The sequence below is a fragment of the Harmonia axyridis genome, chromosome 5 (genome assembly GCF_914767665.1).
Source record: "Harmonia axyridis chromosome 5, icHarAxyr1.1, whole genome shotgun sequence".
NCBI lineage: Eukaryota > Metazoa > Arthropoda > Insecta > Coleoptera > Coccinellidae > Harmonia > Harmonia axyridis.
Genome location: NC_059505.1, coordinates 30,474,018 through 30,500,128, shown reverse-complemented (window position 1 = coordinate 30,500,128; position 26,111 = coordinate 30,474,018). Strand labels below are relative to the sequence as shown.

Genomic DNA, 26,111 nt, shown 5'->3' with positions numbered 1-26,111 from the left:
TTTTATTGAAATTAAGGAAATATTTCCATAAATATCATTTAGTGATTTTTGCATTGAAAAATGTTGGTTGGCAGAACTGATTTCTTCAAGGCAAATTGATGAATTGACAGATAAAGCCGTGGCGGAAAGTTCGGAGTACCAACATATAATAATAAAATATAACTATGAAAACTGTGCGTTTCTGATATATTCTCGCACGATTTTGTTCTACAAGATGTGGAAGAATGAACGGAATAATCACAGAATTAGAGAAAAATAATTATAGTTCAATATAGTTCAATTATCTTCATTCGTAAATCTGTGTACTCCGAGAAGGAGGGTGTTTTATTTATTATTATGAAAACAGTCGAGAAAATTGAATGCTCATCATTGGCGCGCATACAAGTATATCTTTCTTTTCAAAGAAAAAATGTTAAGCCACTAAAAATCATTTTTGAATTGCTCGTTTTATTTGTGAAGAGAAATTTCTTATTTATTTGGGATGCCTCAAACGAAACATAAACATGAGTGATTTTTTCACGAAATGATCCAGCAATTTAAAAATAATTTTCAGTTTGAAATATCTCAATGGTGTACCATTTTTTCTCTAATTAAATTGTGAGCATTGAATTGTATAGTCACTTTTCAAGAAAAACTGAACATACCTTATCTCAGAATACGAAGATTTTGCGAACAAAATTATATAGCAAAGTATCATTATTTTTCATGCAGAATCATACCCTGAATTTTGTTACACTTATTCACTTACATAAGAAATCGAACAAGCATGCAAAAATTGCAGACACGATAACTAGTGATTTTCTAAATATTTTTCTCAATTTCTCTAGAATTACTCGATGAATAGCAAGATTTTTGCCAAGTTGGTAATTGTAATGTAGGCCAATTGAAAAATCCCTGGTCTGATGCAAAGATGGCGGTGCTAGTATTAAATCCATATGATTTTTAATTCAAACTAGATGTGTCAAAATTTGACAGCAGTCCGACCAATAGTTTATGAGATATTGCGTTGCGAGTCGCTACTTTTGTTATTTGAAAAGAGATGGAAAAAAAAATTTCGTATGCCGATGAAATATTGCTTTATGAAGGGAAAAAATACAGTTGAAGCAAAATCTTGGCTTGATGAACAGTTTCCGTGGTTAAATGAGGACCGAAGACGGCGAACGCAGTGGACGCCCAAAAGAGCTCACAATCGATTAAAAGCAACAACGTGTTAATGATTGTGAGCAGTGTTTGAAGCTGTTTAAGTGCAATAAACCTGAATTTTTGCGTCGATATGTGACAATGGATAGAACATGGCTCCATCATTTCTTTACGGAGCCCAATCGACAGTCAGCTGAGTGGACTGCACACGATGTACCGAATCCAAAGCGGGGAAAAAGACAACAGTCAGCTGGCAAGGTTATGACATCAGTATTCTGGTATGCGCAAGGTATAATATTTATTAATTATCTCCAAAAGGGCCAGACCATTAACAGCGATTATTATATATTATTGGATCGTTTAAAGGATCAAATCGTTAAAAAACGTCCCCATTTGAAGAAAAAAAAGGTGCTGTTTCATCAAGACAATGCGCCGTGTCACAAATCAATGAAAACAATGGCAAAATTGCATGAATTATGCTTCAAATTGCTTCTGCATCCACCGTATTCGCCAGATCTAGCCCCCAGCGACTTTTGCCTGTTCTCAGACCTCAAAAGAATGCTACCTGGAAAGAAATTCAGCGCCAATGAAGAAGTAATCGCCAAAATTGAGACGTATTTTGAAGCGAAAGACAAATCGTACTACAAAAATGGCATCGAAAAGATGGGAGATCGCTATAATCGCTGTATCGCCCTCAAAGGCAACTATGTTGAATAATATAAAAAATGTGTTTTAGTATGGTAGACCGGGTAGGTACTTCTCAATTGGCCTGTTATAGTTTCTAGGTTAGGTTAGGCCGATTGGTGTAAAAAGTTATAACTCTGGTATTCATTCTTTATATTTTGTTTCCATTGACATAATACTATACAATACGTTCTGCTCTAAGTAACTCATTTTAGGCGCTAAATCTACAACACAACCGCTTTTATGACAAACCTTTTCTGGACTCACAACAATTACAACAAGAATATTGCCAATCGATCGATTTTCCACTTAAAATTTTCCAATGTTTGATAATGTTGAGTGAAAACAATTTTTTTGGAATATTGAAAAAAAATTGTTTGTTGATTTGAAATCAAATCAAGGGTACCTATACCAAATTTGAGACATTCTCCATTCCGAAAATGCATTCCAAACAAATTATTCATTCATCAAATGCAATGATATGCACAATGTACGTCAGTAGTCGTGAAATGCACATAAATTCAGGATGGAATGCCATTTTAGATAAGAAATCTCGAATTCGTGTATTGGATACTGTTGAAATTTGTTTTCAATCGATCGATTCTGGTTGATGATCAAAGACATGCATTCAATTACTGTTAACTTTTTCGTTGAACATAAAGTATGAAATACTGACATAACTATCATACAATCCACCGTATGATATCAGAAACATTCCTGTGAATTTGATCATTTTCCATCATAATTGTAAAATTCTTACAATTTAACCCCTCTTTGTGGAGAGCTGTCAGATGTTGTTGAAACACTGTCTATAATGAAATTAATTTCATGACATTCAGACAATTTTTCAATTCTGGAAAAAGTACCTCCTCGAGCGGGACTCGAACCCGCAACCTCCGAATAACTAGTCCGACGCTCAATCCACTAAGCTGCCGAGGAAGCTGCAGATTCTCCGCAATGAGGAACCACCAATCCCAGAATCGAGTGTTATATTATTCACTGTCTATAATAGTGTTGACTTTTTTCATCACGTGAGTGTTTTTGACAACTTAAACTAAATTATCATTTTACATATGTATATATTTATATATTTGTGGATATGTCGACCATTTTAGTGGTCGTTATGACTTCCATCAAGCACGAAATTCACACACTTTCAGCACTTGTATTATAACGTGAGATTGATTAAGATTTCAAAATATTTCAACATTTTTCTCGACTAATGAAACGATTATGGTGTTCTTAACATGTTTTAACTCTCATATTGCTCGCTTATAAAAAGATCATTTATTCTATGAAAATTGCAACTAAATTTTTTGTATCCACCCGAAAGTAGATAGCGGAATAAGAACAGTTGCAAAATTAACAAACAGTTGTGCGAAGAAAACCCAGAAATTGTAGAATTTTCGAATCTCATCCACTTCAAACATTCAGATATGCGATATGCTCAATTTATATATTTTTTTGAATTATTATTTAAATTTCTATGCCATCGAATCGGAAAATTCGACAATTTTCTGACGTTCCCATTTTCTACACAGCGAATCAACAGTACGATAAAATGCAATAGAAAAAATTCGTATAAACATAACAAATATTCATCTACAAACAATAAAATTAAAGTATTACAACAATATTTTTACTGGTATATGTACATTGACAACATTTTTATCACTTTTCATATAAGTAAAGACACCCAGAAGCTTTATTATATAAAGTTTGAGGCAACACCAAAATCTCCTATATGATATAATGAGTGAAATCTACTTTGTCCTCAAAAAAGTGCAAAACCTGTTCTATTTTATTTTAATCCTTTTTGAATTTTGTTAGCGCGACCAGGCTTTGTTTCTTCCTCCTGTATATCATCAGGATTCCAAGTTTCCATAAAAAAAAATTAATTAATTATTATTGTACGAAATGGAAATCAATGACATATCTATTTTCGAGGAACACAATAAAGAATAGACTATTTCAGTTTCTTTTTCATTTTGTATAGATAAACAATTCGCCGAACGGCTATTGACGATTACATAATATTTTTCAGTAATTTCGTTGCTTTGAAATCGTTAAATAACACGTATTTCACCTATATCAATCAATAATTTAGTGCAATTATTTAATTTTACTCATATTGTCATTAATCAATATCTACTATCCAACCCTTGTTGCCCTGATGTCTTGCTCTAGGAATCAAGTTCCACAATGTTTTACAAAACTCATACTAAGAACTATATTGCCATATCTAATAGTTTCAACGTATATTTTAACAATTTTTATGTATTACAACAATGGCACTTGTAACGTACCAGCCTCAGGCAGTGGATTCGCTCTTCTCACGTATTGCTTGTTTGAACAGGCTATAGTTGTGAAAGAGTTCGAACATAAACAAGTGGCAACTTGTTAGAAAAAATATAACTTTCCATGTTGAGACAAGAATCTTAACTATTATAGCTTCCGCATAAAATGTGATGGACAAATTTTTTAGGCCTTGATTGGGGAGTTTATTTGATGGAAATATATTTTAAACAATTATATACTGAGTGGTCCAGTCGAATATTTCTGCAAGAATGAGTTTTTCAGGTAAATGCCGAGTAAGGTCGATATTATTCCGAGGGAGATATCTTGTGCTAGCTAATTCATCTTCTTGAGTAGACTGGTAATACCCTTAAGAGGGATTACCACCACGTGGTTCTTCGCGTATCAGTCAAACTTTGGTACCCATTAATTATCAAGTTTTAAAGGATAAATATTTATCATTATTTTTCCCCTTTGGCACTCCTGCGATGAAAATTCCTATTCTGTACGAAGTTGAACATTCTTTTCATCTTTTTTCTTTTTTTGGAACAAATAAGAAGAGCACTGTACTGTACGATGACTTTAAAATTATAATTTTACCTCTTTGGTAATGATTTTGGTAGTTTTTTCACGAATATTTAAAAAAAAATTTCAGTGCTAAGTTATCTACCAAATTTTTTTTTATTCGCAATCAAAAATATTTACTTTCTTCCATGTAGATAATTTCTTAAGGAAATTATGTGAAAACCCCATAGAAATCGGCGATTGGTAAGAAGAAATATCTCTGATTTCGGTTTGAATTGAGCAACCACGTGGTGGTGTTCCCTCTTAAGAATCTTAAATGGCAATAGAGTCGAGAGACTAAAAATTTTGAAGGTTTTGTGGATCACTCAAAAAAATTTTGTTTGGCGTTCGTTTCGGTGTAAAAAACTCTTTAGAAGTAATGTTTGAATAGCATTGAATGATCGAACTCAAAGCATTGATATTTTGAAATTGTTCGTCATTTGCTCTTAGTCGTCAATCAAATGCCTATTCAATTTTACTAGCAATCTTTGCAGTTTCTAGCAACCTACTTCTCTAGAAGATCATCATCTGACGATAGTGTTATCATGTAATGAAATGACTAACTAAAATTTTACAAGAGTTTCATCTATTTCTTCCAAATACTTCATTAAACCAAAACGAATGTCAAAGAAATATTTTTTGGCAAATTCACAAATAGAATTGCGAGGGCTCCCGAAAAACTAATTAATGGGAATATACAGTTGGGCTGTTTTATGTGAGCCACTCTGTATATTATTTTATGTGATATTATAACTTGAATATATTAAAATTTGAATGGAATGTTGAATTCAAAAGAAATTCATTATTTGAGGTTATTTTGATTTTTGTCTCAATATGCTAGTAATCTTTTGAAATTAGTTTAACTATGATGGGAAAGAAATATTCTGTCGGAAGTGACCAGATTGGATTCAACTAAGACTATAATTTTTAAGAGTACTACACCACAGTCTTCTTGAGAGGTGAGTATTTCCCTTTAGAAAATATGAGGGCACTGTGTTGGTAACATCAAAATTTGTCTACCAAATCTACGAAAATCATGAGAAATTTGGAAGAATCGATAAAAACTATCTTATATGTGACAAATTAAATATAAATGAATAATTCTGGAGTCATCAAGGGTTTCTAATTGTTATCCATTTCACTCAACCCAAGCTAGCTTAACATGTTTCTATATAAATCCGAATAACGTTGTCTTTGTTTCAATTTTGAGCATTAAAATCTATATTATCTAAGTTATTCTGTATCAGGACCCATTTGGTCCACAAGTTCAGCTTGTAGAGGAGTGAAATGGAGATTTTTCCAAACTGCTGGTTTTTACATGTCCCCAAATATACCAGCGAATGTTTTCCTGAGGTTCTTCATGGTATCTTCTGTATCCTCTGGTGGAGGGTTTGATTGTTGGCTACCTTGACGCTGGAAGGGTCTAGGTGGAGGGTCTGGAAGACGACCAGAGCTTACTGTGCTGCTCTGGGATGCTGTAATGAATTATTAAGGAGTACCAATTTCAAAATTTTTAAATTATTTTAAAATTTTACGGTGAGTACGGGAATACGGTGTGGCGCTAGCTAGGTACTCACTTTGACTTTCTCTTCTACCGATGCTAGACAACGACACCTGATCCGGGGCTGGAGGTGGAGTCTCCGAATGTGTCAGGCTACTAAGACTTCCTAAAATACCACGGGGTCCAACAGGTGGCGGTACTGGTTCCTCCATATTACCAGGTGGAGTTCTTGGTCGGCAAATCGCCTGCATTCTAGATGTAACTAGATCAGCGATGTGCCGTCTGTCTTCTTCTTGCGAATCTCCAAGAAGTGTCAGCGCACTATCGTTGACTTCTATAATGAATTCACGGCCATCTTTGCCAACTACGACCTAGAAGAAAATTATACGGAAATTTTGGGAGCTCACTGATTGTACATGAACATATTACATAGGCGTACAACTTTGCTTCCGTCGTTATTATCCGGAATTCAAGGCTTTATTGTAAAAAAACTGATTGTACATTCATGATTCAAAGTATTGTCCATCGCTGGCCACTTCTTTCACCCACTCTTTCTCGCAGTGTACGAATCCGCGTTGAAAAAACTGGTCATCTTTTAAAGCGGCTCACGAATCGATCCAATTTTTTATTTCTGCATAAGACCGGAAGTGCTGGTCAGCTTGGCCGTGTGCCATTTATTGAAACAAGTGATAGTCCGAGGGTGCACCGTCGTAAAATACGGCGGGTTGAGTAGGACTTCCCATTCCAACGTTTTCAAGTATAAAGTTGAAGGAAAAGTCTATAAAACACTTCCGTTGGTGGAACCTTGTATATTAAATTATCTGATTAGATGTTTTCAAGTATTTGTTGACCACTTTCGGAACATGGGGTCGAGCATTGTCATGCTGTAAAATCACTTTTTATCATGTCTCTCTTCGATAAAGATCGCCTGTGATTGTTTCAGTCGGTTTTAATAACTCATAATACACTACGCTGAGCTGGTCCCACCAAATACTGTGCATGACCTTGTAACCGAGACTACTGTCTACGGGGAAGCATGGCCGGGATATCCTCCATGGTTTTCTGCGATTGAGGTTATTGCAATAAACCCATTGTCTATAGTCACAATGTGATGCAGAAATCCCTTCCGTCTTTGCCTTGCAAACAGCTGTTCATGATCAAACAAACGCCGTTCAACATCTCTCGGCTTCAACTCGTACTACACCCAATTTCCTTGTTTCTGAATCATTCCCATGACTTTCAGGCGTTTTTAAATGGCTTGTTGCGTCACTCCCAATGATCCTGCCAAATCTTGTTGCGTTTGACACGAGTCTTGGTCAAGTAATGCCTCCAATTCTGGATCTTCTAAATGCTCCTATTTTCCACCGACATGTTGGTCTTCGACGTCAAAATCACCGTGCATGCACCTTGATGGCACGTTCTATCACTAAAAGCGACCTCACCATGGTTATTTGAGAACATTCGATGAGCCTCAGCCGCATATTTCTTCATATTGAAGCAGAAAATTAAAACCTCCTCATTGCCAGATATCAGTATATCCGGATAAGTTAACAGCCAGAGATGAAAGTGTTTCATCGTTCATCATCAGAGATTGCAGTTCTGCCTTTGCCGAGCCCCTACACCTTATCATGAATTTGTGTATAAAAATATGTACTTTTTCTAAAAAGTAGAAGTAAGCACGGACGGTTCCTATTTTCAAGAAGGAAGACAGGTCGCAAGTGAATAGTTGTAGCGCCATTTCAACATTTTCTAATTTTGCGAAGGTCTATGGAAATATTTACTTCAATGTCAATTCCCATTGCCCCCCACAACAACACGGGTGGTTCGTTCAACGAAGATCTATGATAAGTAACGTGAGTATAATCTCACAGTATATTGTGGAGTGCTTGGATGATGTGGACAGGTGGATGTGGTTTATACCTTATACATAAGCTCTCGTATTTTGGGTTCAGTCCTGTATATTTGAGACTCACGTGATCATATTTGCAAGGAAGAATGAATTATTTGCTCTACAATAATTTCAGATCATACGAATATGAGCTTTCACGAGGAGTACCACAGAGATCGAATTGGGGTCCGTTAATGTTTACATTTTATTTGAACGATCTCTTGGTTTCTCTTGGTTGACCAGCACTAGCATACAGATGATTCGAAGATCTACCTGTGGATACTTGATATTTCTGATCTGATGTTACTTCAATACAGTTTGCTGTACATTTATCGTTGGTGTTTACTCAACAGACTCAAGTTGAATTGAATTTAGAGAAATGCTTTAGGACAACTTACCCTTACTGTATTATGATTACTGGACATCTCAATATTGAATGTCAGTAAGGATCACATAAATAATCTTGGAGTTCTATTCGATTCGATATTCAGCTTTGTTCCTCATATTGAGTGATTGTGAGTATTGGCCAGCAAAAATTTGGGATAAGTATTCAGGAACGCGAGAGAGTTCAGTGATCTATCAGTGCTATAAAGTTTATACCGCACTCTTGCGATGAGTAAAATACAGTATGCCAGTTTGATATATTTCCTATATACCAGTGTCACCTGGTGCCATTGGAACATATCGACAGGAAATTCTTTAAGTATGCGTTTTTCTGGCGAAATGGTAGTCCTGAACGTGGAGCTGATCTGTCTGATACTATAAAAGAGATGAAGATATCGTTGTTACAGTCGAGGCGCGAGTTGCAGAGGCTAGGTTTGCCTAAAGACTCTTGATAGGCAAAATTGATTCACCTTATTTATTGTCAAAGATGAGTTTTCGTGTTTTGAGCTCATCCACGAGGAAGGTGTCTGCATTCTACTTGCCAACACCTAAAACGGGAACCGGTTCACTTCATTTGTGAAAGTGCTAATGAACTAGGTGTAGATGCTTTCAGTTGAGTCAATAATATAATTTTTGTTTGGATATATCAATTACTGCTGCTTTATGAATACCTGTATTATTGGATGCAAAGGAATGGTTTGATGCGAATGGGATGATGATGAACATTGATAAAACCCAGAGGCTCCTCTTCTAGACCAAGCCGTCGTCTTCCAGTTGCTCCTTGAAACTTCTTGGTGTCACATTGATGTCCAGCCTGAGCTTCTCACTTCATGTTGATATGCTGATTCCGAGACTATCTAGAGCAACTTATGCTATAAGGAGAATCAGGCAGCTAGCGGAAACCGAAGCTGCAAGATTGACTTATTTTGCACACTTCATAGTGCTCTCAATTTTGGCGTGTTCTTTTGAGCGATTCCTCTGAGAGTGCCAGGATATTCAGAAAGCAGAAGATCGCTTTGAGGGTGCTGTGCGGGGTGCATGGGCGACAAAGCTGTAGGGAATTGTTCCCGAGGGAAGGCAATCTTACCTTGGCGATTATTTTTATACTTGCCAGCATAATATATATTTTCGACCATCAAGAAATAATATAGAGGAACAACTGTCATCATGAATATGAAATATATGTTGATGGAGGAAGCCTATTATAGTGCCAAAGAATTCCTCGATGATGACCTGCTCTGAATTCCGTTCGATGTGTACTTGTTTCTCAACGTGGGTTTGTAATTAATGTAGCAATTTGTCTTACACACATTTTTGTATGATTCTAGTGACTCCCCATGTAAGTTTGATGGGTCGAAAAACTTATTTACCACAGTTTTTATGTAGATAAGTGAATAAATGAATGTATAATACTTCGTATTATCAACACGTTATCCTTTGCTTGGGATATTCCTGATGGGTATAATAAATTCTAAATGCAACTATTAATAATAAACCTTGAACTAACCTCTAAGGCGCATATGTCCAGCCCACCAAACAGATCAGAAACTTCGTCGATCCACATTTTGTATCGGTCAGGCATGGTGATCTGTTCCAGCATGGCTGAGCCTATGTTCGTTTTCCAAGAACCGGAAATGGATTTCCTCATGAAAGCCTTGTAGTTGACTCCGATCTTCTGGACGTGGATGTCGTATTTCGAGTCGATGTAAGGCTCAACGGTGCAATAGGTGTCAGATACGGCCACTACGCTCGCCATGTCTTGGAAGTCGTTGATATTGTCTACTTTCACTTTGCCCAAGCCACTATGTGCATGGCCTATCTTAATGACAACAGGAAATTTGGTAGCCATTATCTGGAAAGAAGTGAGATATGTTAGAATTCGATTGATCTTCAGAATGTTTTGGATATAATCATTTCATTGAGTGTGGTGGGATTTGAAACTTGGGAAATGAATACAAAATATCTATAAATAATTTTTATAAATCATTTATAGCGTACATATTTGTTTTATTAGTCAAAAGGGGGACACACTAAGCCAATAATCATTCAGCCTTGGAAGTGTTTTTAAACGCATTTTGAGAAATTGTCTGTAATTGTAAATGAGTGTCTCAAAATGTTAACTTATTTTGGAAATAAAGAAAGTTGAGAAAAGTTTTGATTTGGAGTCCGGATATTTTGAACGCTTTTCATGCGCTTTTCGGAGACAACTATAGTTATTTACGATATTATTATTATGATGTCATAGTTGTCGGTTAATTTATCTACGTGAAGTGTTTTGTTGATACGATTCTCCTGAATCTCGGCATGAATGTTCGAGTTATTATTTTACATGAAAAAAACTAGTTTTCAACCTACTTCCATCGGCTGTTACCGGAATATGAGGCATTGTTTCTGATATTATCTTTGAATATTCTATGGTGGTGTGACCAACATGACATTTCACGTCAAATTTTGTCAATGAAATATTAAGACGAAATGTCGCACGAAATCTACTAAAGTGGATAGAGGAGGAGAAAAAGAAGAAGGAGAAGGAGAAGGAGAAGGAGAAAGAGAAGAAGAAGGAGAAGGAGAAGGAGAAGGAGAAGGAGAAGGAGAAGGAGAAGGAGAAGGAGAAGGAGAAGGAGAAGGAGAAGGAGAAGGAGAAGGAGAAGGAGAAGGAGAAGGAGAAGGAGAAGGAGAAGGAGAAGGAGAAGGAGAAGGAGAAGGAGAAGGAGAAGGAGAAGGAGAAGGAGAAGGAGAAGGAGAAGGAGAAGGAGAAGGAGAAGGAGAAGGAGAAGGAGAAGGAGAAGGAGAAGGAGAAGGAGAAGGAGAAGGAGAAGGAGAAGGAGAAGGAGAAGGAGAAGGAGAAGGAGAAGGAGAAGGAGAAGGAGAAGGAGAAGGAGAAGGAGAAGGAGAAGGAGAAGGAGAAGGAGAAGGAGAAGGAGAAGGAGAAGGAGAAGGAGAAGGAGAAGGAGAAGGAGAAGGAGAAGGAGAAGGAGAAGGAGAAGGAGAAGGAGAAGGAGAAGGAGAAGGAGAAGGAGAAGGAGAAGGAGAAGGAGAAGGAGAAGGAGAAGGAGAAGGAGAAGGAGAAGGAGAAGGAGAAGGAGAAGGAGAAGGAGAAGGAGAAGGAGAAGGAGAAGGAGAAGGAGAAGGAGAAGGAGAAGGAGAAGGAGAAGGAGAAGGAGAAGGAGAAGGAGAAGGAGAAGGAGAAGGAGAAGGAGAAGGAGAAGGAGGAGGAGGAGGAGGAGGAGAACGAGAAGGAGAAGGGAAAGAAATTTCGCTTCATCAGAATCATAAAATCATGATTAATATTGAGAAAAAATCTGAAAGCACTGACGAGAATTAAGGAGCTTTTGAGCGTTCGTTTCTGCACCCTTGGTGGCTATGCATATCTCTATTAGAAGTTGTGTGATAGCCTAGGCCCAATTGACTGATTCTGGTGATGCGATCAACATGAAATTCTGCATGAAACGTCAAACTGATATTCTACTTATATAAGCCAAACATTTTTCATGGTACAGAAAAAAATGCAAGGAAAATATGTAACATTAAATTTAAAGAATCATGCAGAGGCAAATTCAAATCTTTATCTATCATGGCCCCTATAATTTTGAATGTTTACCGTTCATTTCAAAAATAAAAATCAATTTGATACTAATTCAGGTCATTATTATGCTATTAGATACAATAGATACATGATTTATTTCACAGGTAGTCTTTACTAGAAAATGTTCCTAACAATATTAAATGTTGTAAGATTGAACCATATATTATGAATGATTATTTCAATTCTGAGAATTTGATTTAATTTTCCTTCTCTGTTTCTTGTATTATTTTTCTTGAGTATAAATAAGGTATTGTAAATTATCTGGAAATATACGATCTATCTATCAATTTACTGCTCAACTCTCTAAAATTATAGACATTTGACTAATTTTTGTCACCTAGGAACCTTTACAAAACCGCGTGATTTGATCTTGAGATATCGAATGAGTTTTAGTTTAAAAATTATAGGATTATAAAAGAATAATAATGGGGTGATATATCCCGGATATTCCGTTTTGGTTACACCATCCCCTATGTTGAGAACCAATTCTTACAGAAATATGGAACCAAGCTCCTTAACTCAGAAGAATATCAATATGTTCATTGAACGCACATTACAAAAGTGTGCTTCCAACTCATTAAGTACGTTTCTCGAAAACAAACTGAACTGCCGTTTTTCCCCACAAACTAAAACTGACATTCCTTTCGGTAAAACATCTTGCTTTCAGTAGCAATTGAAATAACCGCAGAAAAGCCAACTTCCTGCCTTCCGGGAAAAACAAACGTTTTCAATTTTCCCGCAAATAGCCCACATGCGAACCAGCAAGAACGAAAAGGCGTAAGACCCGCCACCATACGTCACCCATTACCTCATCCGTAACCAGCACTAACCTCCAAAAATGGAAATTGCGTCAGCACAACTGCTGATCTCTCTCTTCTTTCGGAATTAATGCCGTCCCACACGCTGTGCGTGTCATATCGAAGATTCCTCTTGGTTTTCGCTCTGAATGAATTTATTATTAGATGGATGCCTTCATCGCAGGATGGATCATTCACTGGCTGCTGATAAGGATGACTCAACCGGTGTGGAATGCGTAGCTGGCGTAGTAAATAGAGGAATTTACGAGCGTGATTTGGCGCTACGAAAAAAAAACGCGGTTCTAGGTAGCGAGATAATCTCATTAGTCATTTGGTTGCGTAGGGTTAGTGATTATTGATATTCTGTGTGGGTTCTTATGGATTCACGAAAAGCAAAATGATGATTTGTATTCAAAACGGGAGGTTGTTGCAATAGCGTCATTTTTCTGATGATCCAACTACTGTTTTGGGTTTAACGTTAGCGTTATGAGTAATATCTTCAACTCCTAGACCTCCTGGAGACTGTTACGTGTGTTAATTTAATCAATTATGTGCATCTTTCGATATGATATTAATCTATTCTAAGAAAATAGTTCTTTCGGCGTGCAGACAAATTTTCAATTCTGGAAAAAGAATTGATAAGGGATTGAAGATTTTCCGCCTTAGCTCAGTTGGTAGAGCGACGGACTAGTGATTCGGAGGTTGCGGGTTCGAATCCCGCCCGGGGAGGTACTTTTTCCAGAATTGAAAATTTGTCTGCACGCCAAAAAAACTATTTTCTTATTTTTATCTCACAGACGTAACAATCACTTCCGTATTAATTTATTATGCTTCACAAAATTATGTTTTTATGGAGGCTTCGCCCTTGTGCTGATAAAACCACCAGACTTGTTGTAATCTGTATATCTTTTACAACTTAATAAGAATCAGTGATTCAGAAACTTTTGTATCAGAAGGGACATTGTTTATCGTTAAATAGAAATAATTGGAAATGCCAAAATTGTAGTTGATGATGCAATAGCAATTATCAATCCGGTATTGTCACAGGTGATGTCTTCTTTTTGTGTTTAAGCTTCTTTGTTGTTTAAAGTTGGCGTAGTAAATTGAGTAGTTCACGACTGTGATTTGGCGCTACGAAAAAAAAATTGAAGTTCTAGGTTCTCATTCAGTCATTAGTCATTTGGTTGCGTAGGGTTAGTGATTATTGATATTCTGTGTGGGTTCCTTTGAATTGATGAAGAGCAAATGAAGATTTGCATTCAAAACGAGATGCTGTTGCGATAGCGTCATTTTTCTGATGATCCAACTTCTGTTTTGGGTTTACCATTAGCGTTATGAGTAACTTCTTTAACTGCTAGACCTTCTGGAGACTGTCATGTGTGTGAATTGAATTAATTATGTGCATCTTTCGATATGAGATTAATTTATTATGTTTCACAGAAAGATGTTCTCATCTTTTTGAGGGGAAATAGCTTCGCCCTTGTTCCGATAAAACTGCTCGACTTGTAGTAGGTTGAATAGATTTTATTGTTAAATACGAATCATATGCTCACACTTTCTTTTCATTAGAGGAGAAATTACTTTTCGTGGAATGTACATAATTCAAATTGCCAAAAGTGTAATTGGTATAAATGCAGTATCCATTATCAATATCATATAGGTAATTACAAGTGATTTCTTTTTTTTTTTAAATAAGCTTTCTTATTCACTCAACTCATGTGGATTGAGAAGCTGGCATAGTAAATAGAGGAATTTAGGATCGTGATTTGGAGCTACGAATAAAAATCACGGTTTTAGGTGATGAGTTAATCTCTTTAGTCATTTGATTATTGATATTCCGTGTGGGTTCATTCTGAATGAAGGAGAGCAAAATGACGAGTTGTATTCAACACGAGAGGCTGTAGCAATAGCATCATTTTTCTGATGATCCAACTACTGTTTTGGGTTTACCATCAGAATGAGTTAAAGAAGATACTTCTTCTTTAACTGCTAGACCTTCTGGAGTCTGTCATGTTTGTAGATTGAATCAATTATGTGCATATTTCGAAATGAGATGTCTTCGCCCTTGTGCTAACAAAATCAACACACTTGTTCGATACTGAATAGATTTTAGATTCAGATTTAGGGAGATGGTTTTTCATTGAATGCGGATAAATGGAAATGGCTAAAGTGAGTTGATGATGCAATAGCAATTATGAGTTTGGTATTGTCACAAGCGATGCCTTCTTTTATGTGTTTAAGATTTCTTGTTCACTCAACCGGTGTAGAATGTGAAGTTGGTGTAATAAAAAGATATAGATGAACTAACATGTGTTGGCGCCTCGAAAAAAATCGCGGATATTATTCTGTGTGAGTTCCTCAAGCAAAATGACGATTTGTATTCAAAACAGGAAGTTGTTACAATAGCGTCATGTTTCTGATAACCAACTGTTGTTTTGGGTTTACCATCACCATCACAAATGAGTAATTTCTTCAACTGCTAGACCTTCTGGAGACTGTCCCGTGCATGAATTGAATCAATTATGTGTATCTTTCGATATGAAATTAATTTATCAGAGTTGTTGAAGTTCAAATAGATTTTCTTGCTAAATACGAATCAGTGATTCAGAAACATTTTTTGTTATCAGTGGGGCATTGTCTTTCGTTGAATGTGATGATTGGATTTGCCGAAAGTGTAGTTGATAATGCAATAGCAATTTTAATCTAGAATTGTCACAAGTGATGCCTTTTTTGTGCTTAGGCTTCCTTGTTGATATGATTCAGAAGTTACTTGTACGATAGTTTTGTGTTGGTTCAATAGAAAAACGTCATTTGAAGTATGATATATGGAATATATTACTAATTTGGAAAAACGACTAATTATCTTAATTGCGAAACAGGAAAATGGTCAACTTCTTGTACATATTGTTGGATTGATAATTGATTTGTTACTTAATGTGAGAGTAAATAGAGAATATTCCAGGATATCTATTGACCACATCGTCAGTAGTTCCTAAAGGTATTGCCATTGTGTTGTAGTCCCTGAAATAGTTGAAGGGACTTTCTGCATCCGTATTATTGGTTTATCTCACATAATTTCTTGACTTGAGTTATTTGATGTAAAGTTGTGTTGTTTTCATTATTGTATTCTATTTTTATTGGCATGGTTCTTTCATTTTATTTCTTTCAGTTGGTTTTTTTCATCCTTATTCCAATAACCGTAGCCTTATTGATTCTGCTTTTTTGAAATTTACCTATAGCTATTCATTTTTTGTAATTGAACATGAGTTCTGGTGATGGAAGGCACTCAAGCCTTCGCTGTTAGATTAACAAAGTTGTACCTATTGAGATGAGACGACATAATAACAAAGCCTAAACATAACGCAACCTGTTTTCTAACTTGCTTTCTGAGAGATCTACCAGAGTCCTCGAAGTGTAGAGTTGAAAATCATTAGGTATTACAATTTCAAGTATTTTGCAAAAGCATTCATTTTTACCCATATTTTTAGAATTAAGGCTGTCATCTCGCTGCTTCTGTGATTCAACAAATGATCCGCCCTTTGCTTTTACAGTCATGTTCATTGATGGTAGTCATTTCAGACAGTTATGTTAATAATTTGAACTTGAGGACTTGGAGCGAAAAGAGCAGTCATTCATTTGAAGAAAAACAGTTGCATCCCGAAAAAATTACAGAGTATGTGCCATCAATGTCGAACCTCATTTTTTTTTAGTTCGTTAACGAGTTCAACGATTTTCAACGATGTTATTGTTTTATAGAATAGTCGTTCTATAAAAAAAAAACTCTTGAACAAAGTAATTGATTTCATAATTTCTATAGTGCTCTGTTTTTTGACTCAGTATAGGTACAACAATACATCATTTGTTATTTTTCAAGGGATAAATAACAAAAAAAATATAAAACTATATAAAATAGTTTGTTCGACATAGGTATGAGGCATATACCTGCTTCAATGAAGGACCTAATTCAAGACATCAAAGATACTTGATTGGAGCTATAAGATACAAACAAAACAGAAAGGATCGTTCTATAATTTGGAAATAATGTCTGCAATTCTGATCGCATAACCAGGATCATAGAAAATTCAAGAAATATATAGAAAGAATATAGAAAGAAGAATTTTTCAATATTTCCGTGACAACAAAAACGGTTCACAACCAGAAAGGAGTAATACATTTTAGTTTATTATATTGATTTGAAGTGAGCGACTCATTCTGAAAAAGAATCTGAAACTGAATGGATAGTTTGGAAACCTCTATGAAATTTATAAATTGGACAAGTATGCACCAAGTGGTCAATAGTTTCGTCTACACCACACTTACATAATGGGCTCTCAATAGAATGCCATTTGGGGAGCATGTTATTGAAACGACCACGAGCAGTCCTAAGTAGATTTAAAATACACCAAATTTCCCTGTGTAGATTGAAACCTATAACTTCCTCTGAAGTATCAACGATTAGACTTTTGTTGAAGACATTACAAGAACTCCATTCTGAACGCCAAATTTCCTTGACACTTTCATTAGATTGAAGGAAGGTATTAATCCATAAAGGTTTTCGTGATTTTAATCTGGCAGTTCTAGTATCTGGGAGGTAAGATACAATTGGAAATAAGTTCTGGTAGAATTGAATTTTTTCCCAAGATTTCTTGACTGAGACCTGTCTACGAATATGAGCCGTATATGTCATAGCACTAGTAAGCAATGGAAAGGTGTAGATCTAATAGTTCCATTGATAATTCTCATAGAAACGTTTAGCTGTGCATCAATTTATGAAACAAACAATACTATTAAACCAAACAAAATAACAGTATTCACCAGCAGAAAAAACCAAAGCTGCCGTAAGAAGAGTTATGGCATCAGCACCCCATGAAGAACCTGCTAATTTTTGAAGCATATTAGTCCTCTACTTCAAATTTTCCAAGTGGACCTTGAAATTCAAAGAAGAATCAAGTTTAATTCCAAGATATTTTAGAGTATGATAGTAGTTCAAGATGGTTTCAATTTTCTATATTTCTGTTGATTATTCAAATGAATAATGAAAACACCAATCTTCTGTTTCATTCGGATAAGGGCATAAACACCACTCAAATAAATTTTTCACAATTTTCAGATCTTCATTTGAAGTATTTTTAATAATTCCGAAATCAATATGACGAAACAAAAGAGCAATATCATCGGCATAGATGAATTTCTCAGATAAGGTGAGAGGGATGTCACACTAGTATAAATTGAAAAGTATGGGAGACAAAACCGATCCCTGCGGAAGTCCATTATTCAACGTTTTGAAACAACTACTTTTGTCATAAAAAAAAACACGAATTCTCCAGTCAGATACCATGTTTTCAATCAAACGAATCTTCATTATCAAATGAGGCCTAACGATAATGAAAAAAAAAATCTAAAATTTCAGCGCTTAACCGTAATAGAGTGGTGAAACCCTGTATAGCATATCACTTTCAAGCCTCCTGCTAAATTGCGTGTTTATAGCATCAGCACAGTCATAGAAAATTCAAGGAAGGTTAGAAGCTTTTGAACCCTAGTTCATTAATGTGCTAATTGCGCCTTTGGAGACCACATAACTGTTTATAGGTATATGTGGTGCACGAATAGAAGAGCGCTTGAAAGCACCTGACTTCACATCAGTACTTTCCTCATTTTTTGCTTTCCAGTCAATCGACCATAGAACTTGAAGAGTTCTTCCAGAAGATTAAGATACCGCACGGTCGGCTTTACTTCCTCCTTCCGCGCTGCAGCATCGCAGTTGCTTCCGAAAATAGGTTATGTCGTGTCGGCTGACGGGCCTCGGCGCAGCTCGCGCTCCGTGATAAGAATAACCGATTTTGGCATGGTTCAATTGTTATCGACGTGTGTTTACGGTACGGTAAGGCAATAGGTGGCCGAGACCGCGATGGTGGGAAAGCGACTGAGCACGTTGTGCGCGTCAGAGGGCACACTCAGCCGATTCGGTTGATGGAATCTCCTTTCGAGTCCTCAATATACCACTCAGTCATATTTGAGATCGCGTTGAAATAGCTGGTGCGGTTCTTTTGAAGTTCAGTAAGGTGCTGTGCCGGCTTTCGCTAGCCTATACCGGCGGAATTTCTACCTATTGAAGAGGAAGGAAAATAAGCAAGTGAGTTTTTATGAAACGAAAAAGAATGTTTTTTGATCAGTGGTTGATGGCTGCATGAGACTTCGGGTCGCCAATTTCGGTTATGAACATTTTTTTCGGTAGAGTGAAAGACAAGTAATATCGAGATGAAAACAAATATTTGAGAAACATATTTTGATTTTCTCTTTTGATTACTGTTGTTCGTATTGTTTTTAATCTTTATTTTTTTTAGTGATTTTTTGTTTGAGTCTACTAGTAAATTTTCGAGATTGTTCCACTAATATCTTCTCTACCTTTTAGTGAATTGTTTATTTTCCACTATTTTTCATTGATGATAGTATAAATTTATTTTCTAGGGATTTTGAGTATTTGTACATGACACCTTTTGCTGTTTACCTTCACTATTCTCTCAATTCATTTTATTCTTTGAGGTTTTATCTGTTTGATGTTCACTCAAATTGAATATCGACGTTAGTGAAAAATCTCAATTTTTATGGCATTTCATATTTAGCAGTTGATTTGTAGAAGTATGTATATTTCGATTATCTGTTTTTTGTATTGTGCTTCACAATCATAATATTCCACATTCCTATGTCCTTTGATTGTTTTTATCCTTTTATTTTTGTTCTGCACCTATATGAGTGAGGAATTTTCAAGAATTCTTTAATGAAATTCTTAGCTTGGTTTAGTGGAAAATTAAATGACCCTGTTTTTTTGATGTTATTTGTTTCTTTTTTTCAGAATTTTAAGTTTTCTCCTTAACTTTTTGCATTGAATGTCTCTTCAATTGTTAATCCTCAATTCTCTAAGCGTTTTTCAATAGGAATTATATAACTCAAAATTGTTGTAATGGCAAAACTGTGTATTATTTCTTTACATTTCTCATGTCATTTGTGTTTAGTAGGTTATATCATTCAATCATGGAAATATTCACGCTTCAGGGTTGTTTTTCTTCTTTAGGTGCCGTTTTCGTTCCGAAGTCAAAGCTATGCGTATTTTTGATAGTGCAAACCTAAACAGCTAGCAATTGTTATTGCAGTTGTTGCAATTGTACGTTCTTCAATCATGAGTTCCTTCTTATTCCGATGGATCTTTTGCTCATTATATTTCCCTGGATAATGAGTTGCAGCAACTGGTATTTATCTCTCCTCATAACAAGTATTGCAGTTTGGGCTGTTAAGAAATTGCTAAATTGCTTCTCAAAATCAATGCATTTTTGTGAATAGGTACAGAGAGAAATCTTACAAAAATTAATGAACGACATTATTCAGTTAATCGATTCAATATTCGTTGTATTAAAGACAAACTTGAAAGTAGTACCAAGTACGACTCAGTACTTTGTAGTAGTACTCAAATGTATCTACAATACGAAGAATAGTGAGTCGATTAACTGAATAATGTCGTCTGTGAATTCTTCTTAGATTTCTCTTAGATTCACTCCAGAGTAATGAAAAAGGATGGAGGGAGCATATGTCATTTTCAGTGCGCAAATTTTGTCCCCAACATGAACTATCAATTTTAACATAAAGCGCGCAGAAATGAAAACATATCAGTGATACTATATTTCACTCAATTCGCGAGTTTCTCCACTTTTCAGTTGACAACATTTCAAAAATTTTTCATAAACTGTCCCTATATGTCCCTATAGATCACAATTTTAACGATTTTCTGTATTTTATTTAACCATCTCATGAATTGCCTGACGAAACATAAAATTTTACAGCCATTAATGCACGAAATGTTTCATGTAGGTAATTAAAAGTTTATCTTTTCAACTATACCGATGTGATTACATCAAGGATTATAATACGAGTGCATGTTACCCAAGTTTGTATATCTAATACAGGCATTAAAAAATTATCATTTGTCGGCAGATACTTTCATTTCTCGAATTTCATCACGTAAGACCCTATAATTTTGTATCTACGTACTTTTCACCGTTTCGTTCATTTTTGGAGCTTGAAATGATATGCTATTAAATACTACATCAAACTGGATAGAGTGACATTGACTTCGTTTAAATTCTTCATTATTAAGTTGTATGAAAATTATATGGTTCAACTCTATACTTTCCACTCAATTCTCCTGGTGTGGTGTCCTACTAAGTTTCTGTTGAAAGTTTTTGTTTGACCTATTGTACTGAAATATTTCGATTTGATTGAATGTTTTAATCCAAAACCTTTTGGTTGAATCTTCCTGACTATGAAATATTTGTGTGGATAATTATTCTTGGCATGATTTTCGATAATTTTCGATCTATTCAAATATCTAATGAGGCTGCAGCTAAGAGGAAAATGTGTATTTTTTCTTCTAAATTTTGTCATTGATGTTATTAATTCTATGACTTTGTGATAGATGGATAGATTCATGACTAGATGGAAATTTGGTCTGAAATACCATTTCAGGAAATTTCTATTAATTGAAATAGATACAATTGTTTCGTTACACTATAATTCGAACAGATTAAGGATAAAATTTTTAACACTCCATATGAAGAAGTCTTCGTATCATGAAAACATTGTGATAATTCTCATATAGAGACAGTCCTTTCGCTAAGAATCCAGGTATGTAGGTATACAAAATCACAACGGGACCATCTAGAGCAAAAATGACAAGAATAAGACCCCCCTCGAAATCGTCTCGAAGCCCCAGGAAAACTTCGAAACCTTCGATTTTCCACGTGGTTTTCGAGTATACGGGGTGTTACGAATTATTTTGACATTCTAGTCTCATTCCTCTGTGGCAATTTGAAAGCACCACGACGAAATATCTACTGAGGGTCATAATCTGATGTTTGATGTTTTTTCAATGATAGAAATTTTGATACTCTTTCTTTCAACCATTTTTATCATAATGAAAAGTTATTCGTATCAAATATTTTCATGTGGGCATGTGTCCTAGGAAAAAAAGTCACAAGGAGTCCCCCCTCCAAGAATCAAACGAGTATACCTGGTGGATCGTCTAAAATCAGTTCACGATCCTGGGTGTTAAAAAAAAATGAATATTTCTTGACGGATAACCAGTGAGGGATCTACTGGCATAGTGAGAGCAAAGCTTGTTATTTTAATAAAATGGAAATTTTTGTTAATCGAATCAATAATGAAATGACGGCTGCAATTGTCGAATTAAATCACCGATTTGTGAGTGAACTAATAGTTGTTTATCCCCCACAAACCCATACATATTCATCATTCCTACTGTTCCATCTGTCAGCTCCATTAACAGATGGAGCTATTCAAAAATGCACATATTTATGATGTCTTCAATCGGCTATAAATATTCAAATTCCCGATTCACACAGAAGAATTGCGGATGAACGAAACCATCGATCAGACATTTGAAATTGGATCCTGTATTTGCTGTCAAGATCCGGTATTGGGTTACAATAAAACTGTGATTGACAGTGTACGTTATGAGATTCGGTAAGATGGAGATAAAAAACTTGATTTAAGGCTCATCTTAAATGGATAGCTGTGTGTGGGAGGGGTTGGTCCATTCCGCGAAACTGACTTACTACGTGGTCGAATTTAAATTGCGTTACAGGGGGCATCCAAGAAGTATTCTGCTCATGGTAGGTCAGTTTTGGCCAACACCATTGCATATTTGAAGAAACCCATCTGACTTCATAACTCACTTTTAACTGATTATGAAGGTAGAAAAATCGGTTATACCCTTATCTTTAACATTTCGAATTGCTGTAGAATGAAGTATAAAGTACACAGAGGAAGTTCCACAATTCTTCAAGAGGGATCTTCGAAGAGTAAGCTCAGATGATTTGTTCATGAAATGTGTATTTATTCATAGTTTGAAGGTGAATCTGAGGTTTTTGTTGTGCCTTTCAACTGAGAAAAATCTTGAGAAAATTTTGAAATAATTTTTATGGCTAAATCCTTTAAGATTTGGAGATTTTATATTATATGAAATAATCAGCAGAATTTGTTTTCTGGACTCTTCAGAATTCAACAAAAACGTGTCCTTTATGGTTTCCTTATGTCTTAATTTACAATTTTTCCTTTGTGAATTCATTTTGATGATTCTACTGCCATTTGGGACTGGGAGAAATCAAATCATGAATCGTTTCAGACGTTCTTGAGTCCTAATTGGTGTAATTAACACAGCTCTGTTTTACATGAAGAAATACATTTGTATGTTGTTGACAAGATGATCATTTTTATTGAATTGGAGATATGTATTTTGTTGAAAAGAGAAGAAATAACCCATTGAAGAGTTTTTTGCTTTGGTCTTCAGAAAATTTGAAAAGAAATCTTATTGATAACAAAAATACAAATAGGCAGACATGGAAATCCAAAAACTTGGTAATAGCTTCATTTTTGCTGCAAGTTTGCCGTTTCGAGGGGACATACTTTTTCCAGAGTCACCCCGTACATTCAGCAATATATCTCCAATCTCAATCGTAAACCCAAAACAGTTTAATCTCTCATAATATTTCTTATTAATTACAAACCGATACAATCGATCAGCAGTGAAGGTCTCAAGCAGTATACTTTTGGGGAGGAGCATCTACCTAAAAAGGAAGCGGTTAGTATGCCAGAGAAGCTAGCAATTATTTCAGGATTAATTTTAAAGAAACGCAAAATAACCTTCGTCTCCTGTCGACAGTCTGGTACCATTGAAAAGCCGATATGGTTGTCATAATTCAGTCGCTTGCTTATTATACTAGTACATAGAAATCGATTATTTATCTAGCGTGAAGGTTGAAAGGTTGCAACTGCGGGAGAGTTGATAAACAAGCCGCTAAATATGCCGAGACGAATTACTGAGAAAATCGTCGGATAACACACACTTGGCGACTTGATTTTTTCGAATAGAGAGAAAAAACAGTAATTAGTGTTTATGGTAATTATAGCTTTTCCTTTCTACGATAAGACATTGTCACCAGAAAGCCGCATCAAATACGGAGTTCCACAGGGTTCTGACCTTACAACCATTCTTTTTCCATCAGGTCCCAAAATGTATCAATCGATTGGAATTCAACATATGATTGTTTTTCTAACTTGAATGCGAGAATAAACAAGGATATTTCATGCAGATATCCCAAAATGTTCAGTGTTAATCGATTGGCAATTTGGATATTTATATTGTGGAGAACGTAAACCCAGAGAACGAGCTGAAATGCAGAAATATCGAATCTAAGACCACACGTCTGTTGCTTGGAAAGAAATGTATTTCTGATTACTCAATGTTTTATTATCATCTTAATTAAAGTATCAGCCTATACCACAATATCTTACTTAACGATTCAGCATATTTTGCAAGTTGAACGAACCGCATATATCATAATAAATTACATTGTGGTTTATTTTTTTTAAACGAATGTTTGTATCTGGGAAAGCTGAGGCGATACTCTGGAGATATTTGGGTAATTGCGATGATGCACTGTAAATGATCTTTATTGGGCGTTCACTTTCATTTTGGCTTGATGGAGAGGTCCTCAGATAACAATGAGTGAAGATATATTAATTGAAATGTTGGAAGATTGTTCGAGTAAGTGCACTTGAGAAATGAGCCTGATTATATGGGTTGTTATTGGAATTTGGGGATTGGTCTTCTGCATTCATAAATTACTATATTCTTTATCAGTGTCTTGATAATTGATTAAAAGAGCAATTCTTGTTAAAATACAATTGTTTCGAGAATTACGTGATTTTGGAATTGTTGACTCGAAATATTGTTCTGTTATTGATGTCTTTCATTTTATCATTGCCTCAAGCAGCTACACCCAAAAATGAAAAAAGCACGTGCACTTGTTTCATTTTATAGAGGATATTCTGTGATTTATAGGGCCATCTGATTAAGAGAAGTTAATTATTTTCTGTATTACTCAATCGATAGATGTATGAACAAAAGATTTAGCTGAAATCTGACTGATAGATTCAGATTCTGAGATCTAAACATTTTTTTGATCTCCCAATGATACGATCCTCCGGAAATTGGCATGAACATACGTTCCACTGATTTGCAACTAAACGAGGAAACAAAGTCACATATGGGATTAAAATGGCAACCATCCAAAGGATTTTGGTCATTAACGAACTCAATCGAGATATTAGGACCTTGAACCTATTCTGAAAATTCAAAGCCTTCTCTGTATTAACTTCATGAGTTATCGTGAAAAAGGCCAGCTGAACGGACAGAATTGATTTTGACTTCGAATATTTAATTAATGAGTCGAGTCTATTCTTTCAAGAAGATCACTGTCTGCTCAACTTGCAAAAATTTGGGCAAAATGAGATTGAACTGAAGGTCGAAGTACAAAGACCAAAGATAATAAAATCAAATAATTTTGAGTATGCCGTTTTTTTCAAGATGTTCCCAGGATATCTAATACATTGTCAAAATCGAATTAAAAATTATAATGAATATTCAACAGATCGAGCTCAGTCAATCTCTCACTTCCCATTATACTACTTAAATAGGTTTTTTTTACAAGAGTGCGCTTTTAACCCTTTTTCCGCACTTGTTAGGAAATAGTTATTTTCCTAACAAGTGTCGAAAGTGATACTTTTCCGCAAGATACTGCAAACTGTCGAGTGCGGAGAAGGCACTTTCCACATGAGTTAGGAACAATATTTGTTCTACCAGCGTAAATGAAACATTTACGTTTTCGTCTTGATATCGACTTATAAGAAATTATATTTTTGTGCGCTCAGCCGCATAGAGAAACGTTTGAATTTTATGATTGGCGCATAAAGATATGCCAAAATTTTATGATTGATGCGACTCTTTAATATTTGCGTGCGGAAAAAAACCCTGCTATTTTTTCCATTTCATATATGTAGTTGTTAATTTTTTTAAATCAATCGCAGTGACCGATGATAACATAGATTGATGTTTGAAAAATCTGTTATTCAATCGGAGATTTTAAAGCTAGTTGTTTATATTGCAGCGTAACCTTTCCCGAGTAGCATAATTGCATATTTTTTAGGTTAGCTACAGAACTAGAGTCTACCCCCCCCCTAGTTACGCTAGTGATGACCGCTGGGCATAAATAATGATAATATGATGTCGCCAATCTATTTTTAAAAGCATCTTCATATGTTGTTGTTTTCCTTTGATCTGCCTATTAAGAAAAGTCACGAAAAGACAATATTTACACCATTAGGTAGAAAACATTATAATGTGAAACCGCCTTCTATTAT

At 35.4% G+C, this 26,111-nt stretch overlaps 2 protein-coding genes across 2 annotated transcripts in view; one reads left to right on the top strand and one right to left on the bottom strand.

The window, feature by feature from the left end:
* Positions 1 to 4,835: 4,835 nt before the first annotated feature.
* LOC123681330 (synapsin-like) overlaps positions 4,836 to 26,111 on the bottom strand; it is a 126,693-nt gene continuing 105,417 nt past the window's right edge. The window contains exons 7-9 of the mRNA XM_045619670.1: positions 9,964 to 10,308; positions 6,261 to 6,555; positions 4,836 to 6,158 (exon numbers count right to left, since the gene is read on the bottom strand). Coding sequence (XP_045475626.1) covers positions 5,998 to 6,158; positions 6,261 to 6,555; positions 9,964 to 10,308 — 801 coding nt within the window. The 3' untranslated portion in view covers positions 4,836 to 5,997. The remainder of the gene's footprint in view (positions 6,159 to 6,260; positions 6,556 to 9,963; positions 10,309 to 26,111) is intronic.
* LOC123681331 (tissue inhibitor of metalloproteinase) overlaps positions 18,734 to 26,111 on the top strand; it is a 96,737-nt gene continuing 89,359 nt past the window's right edge. Inside the window, exon 1 of the mRNA XM_045619671.1 lies at positions 18,734 to 18,972. The gene's annotated coding sequence lies outside the window, so the exon portion shown is untranslated. The remainder of the gene's footprint in view (positions 18,973 to 26,111) is intronic.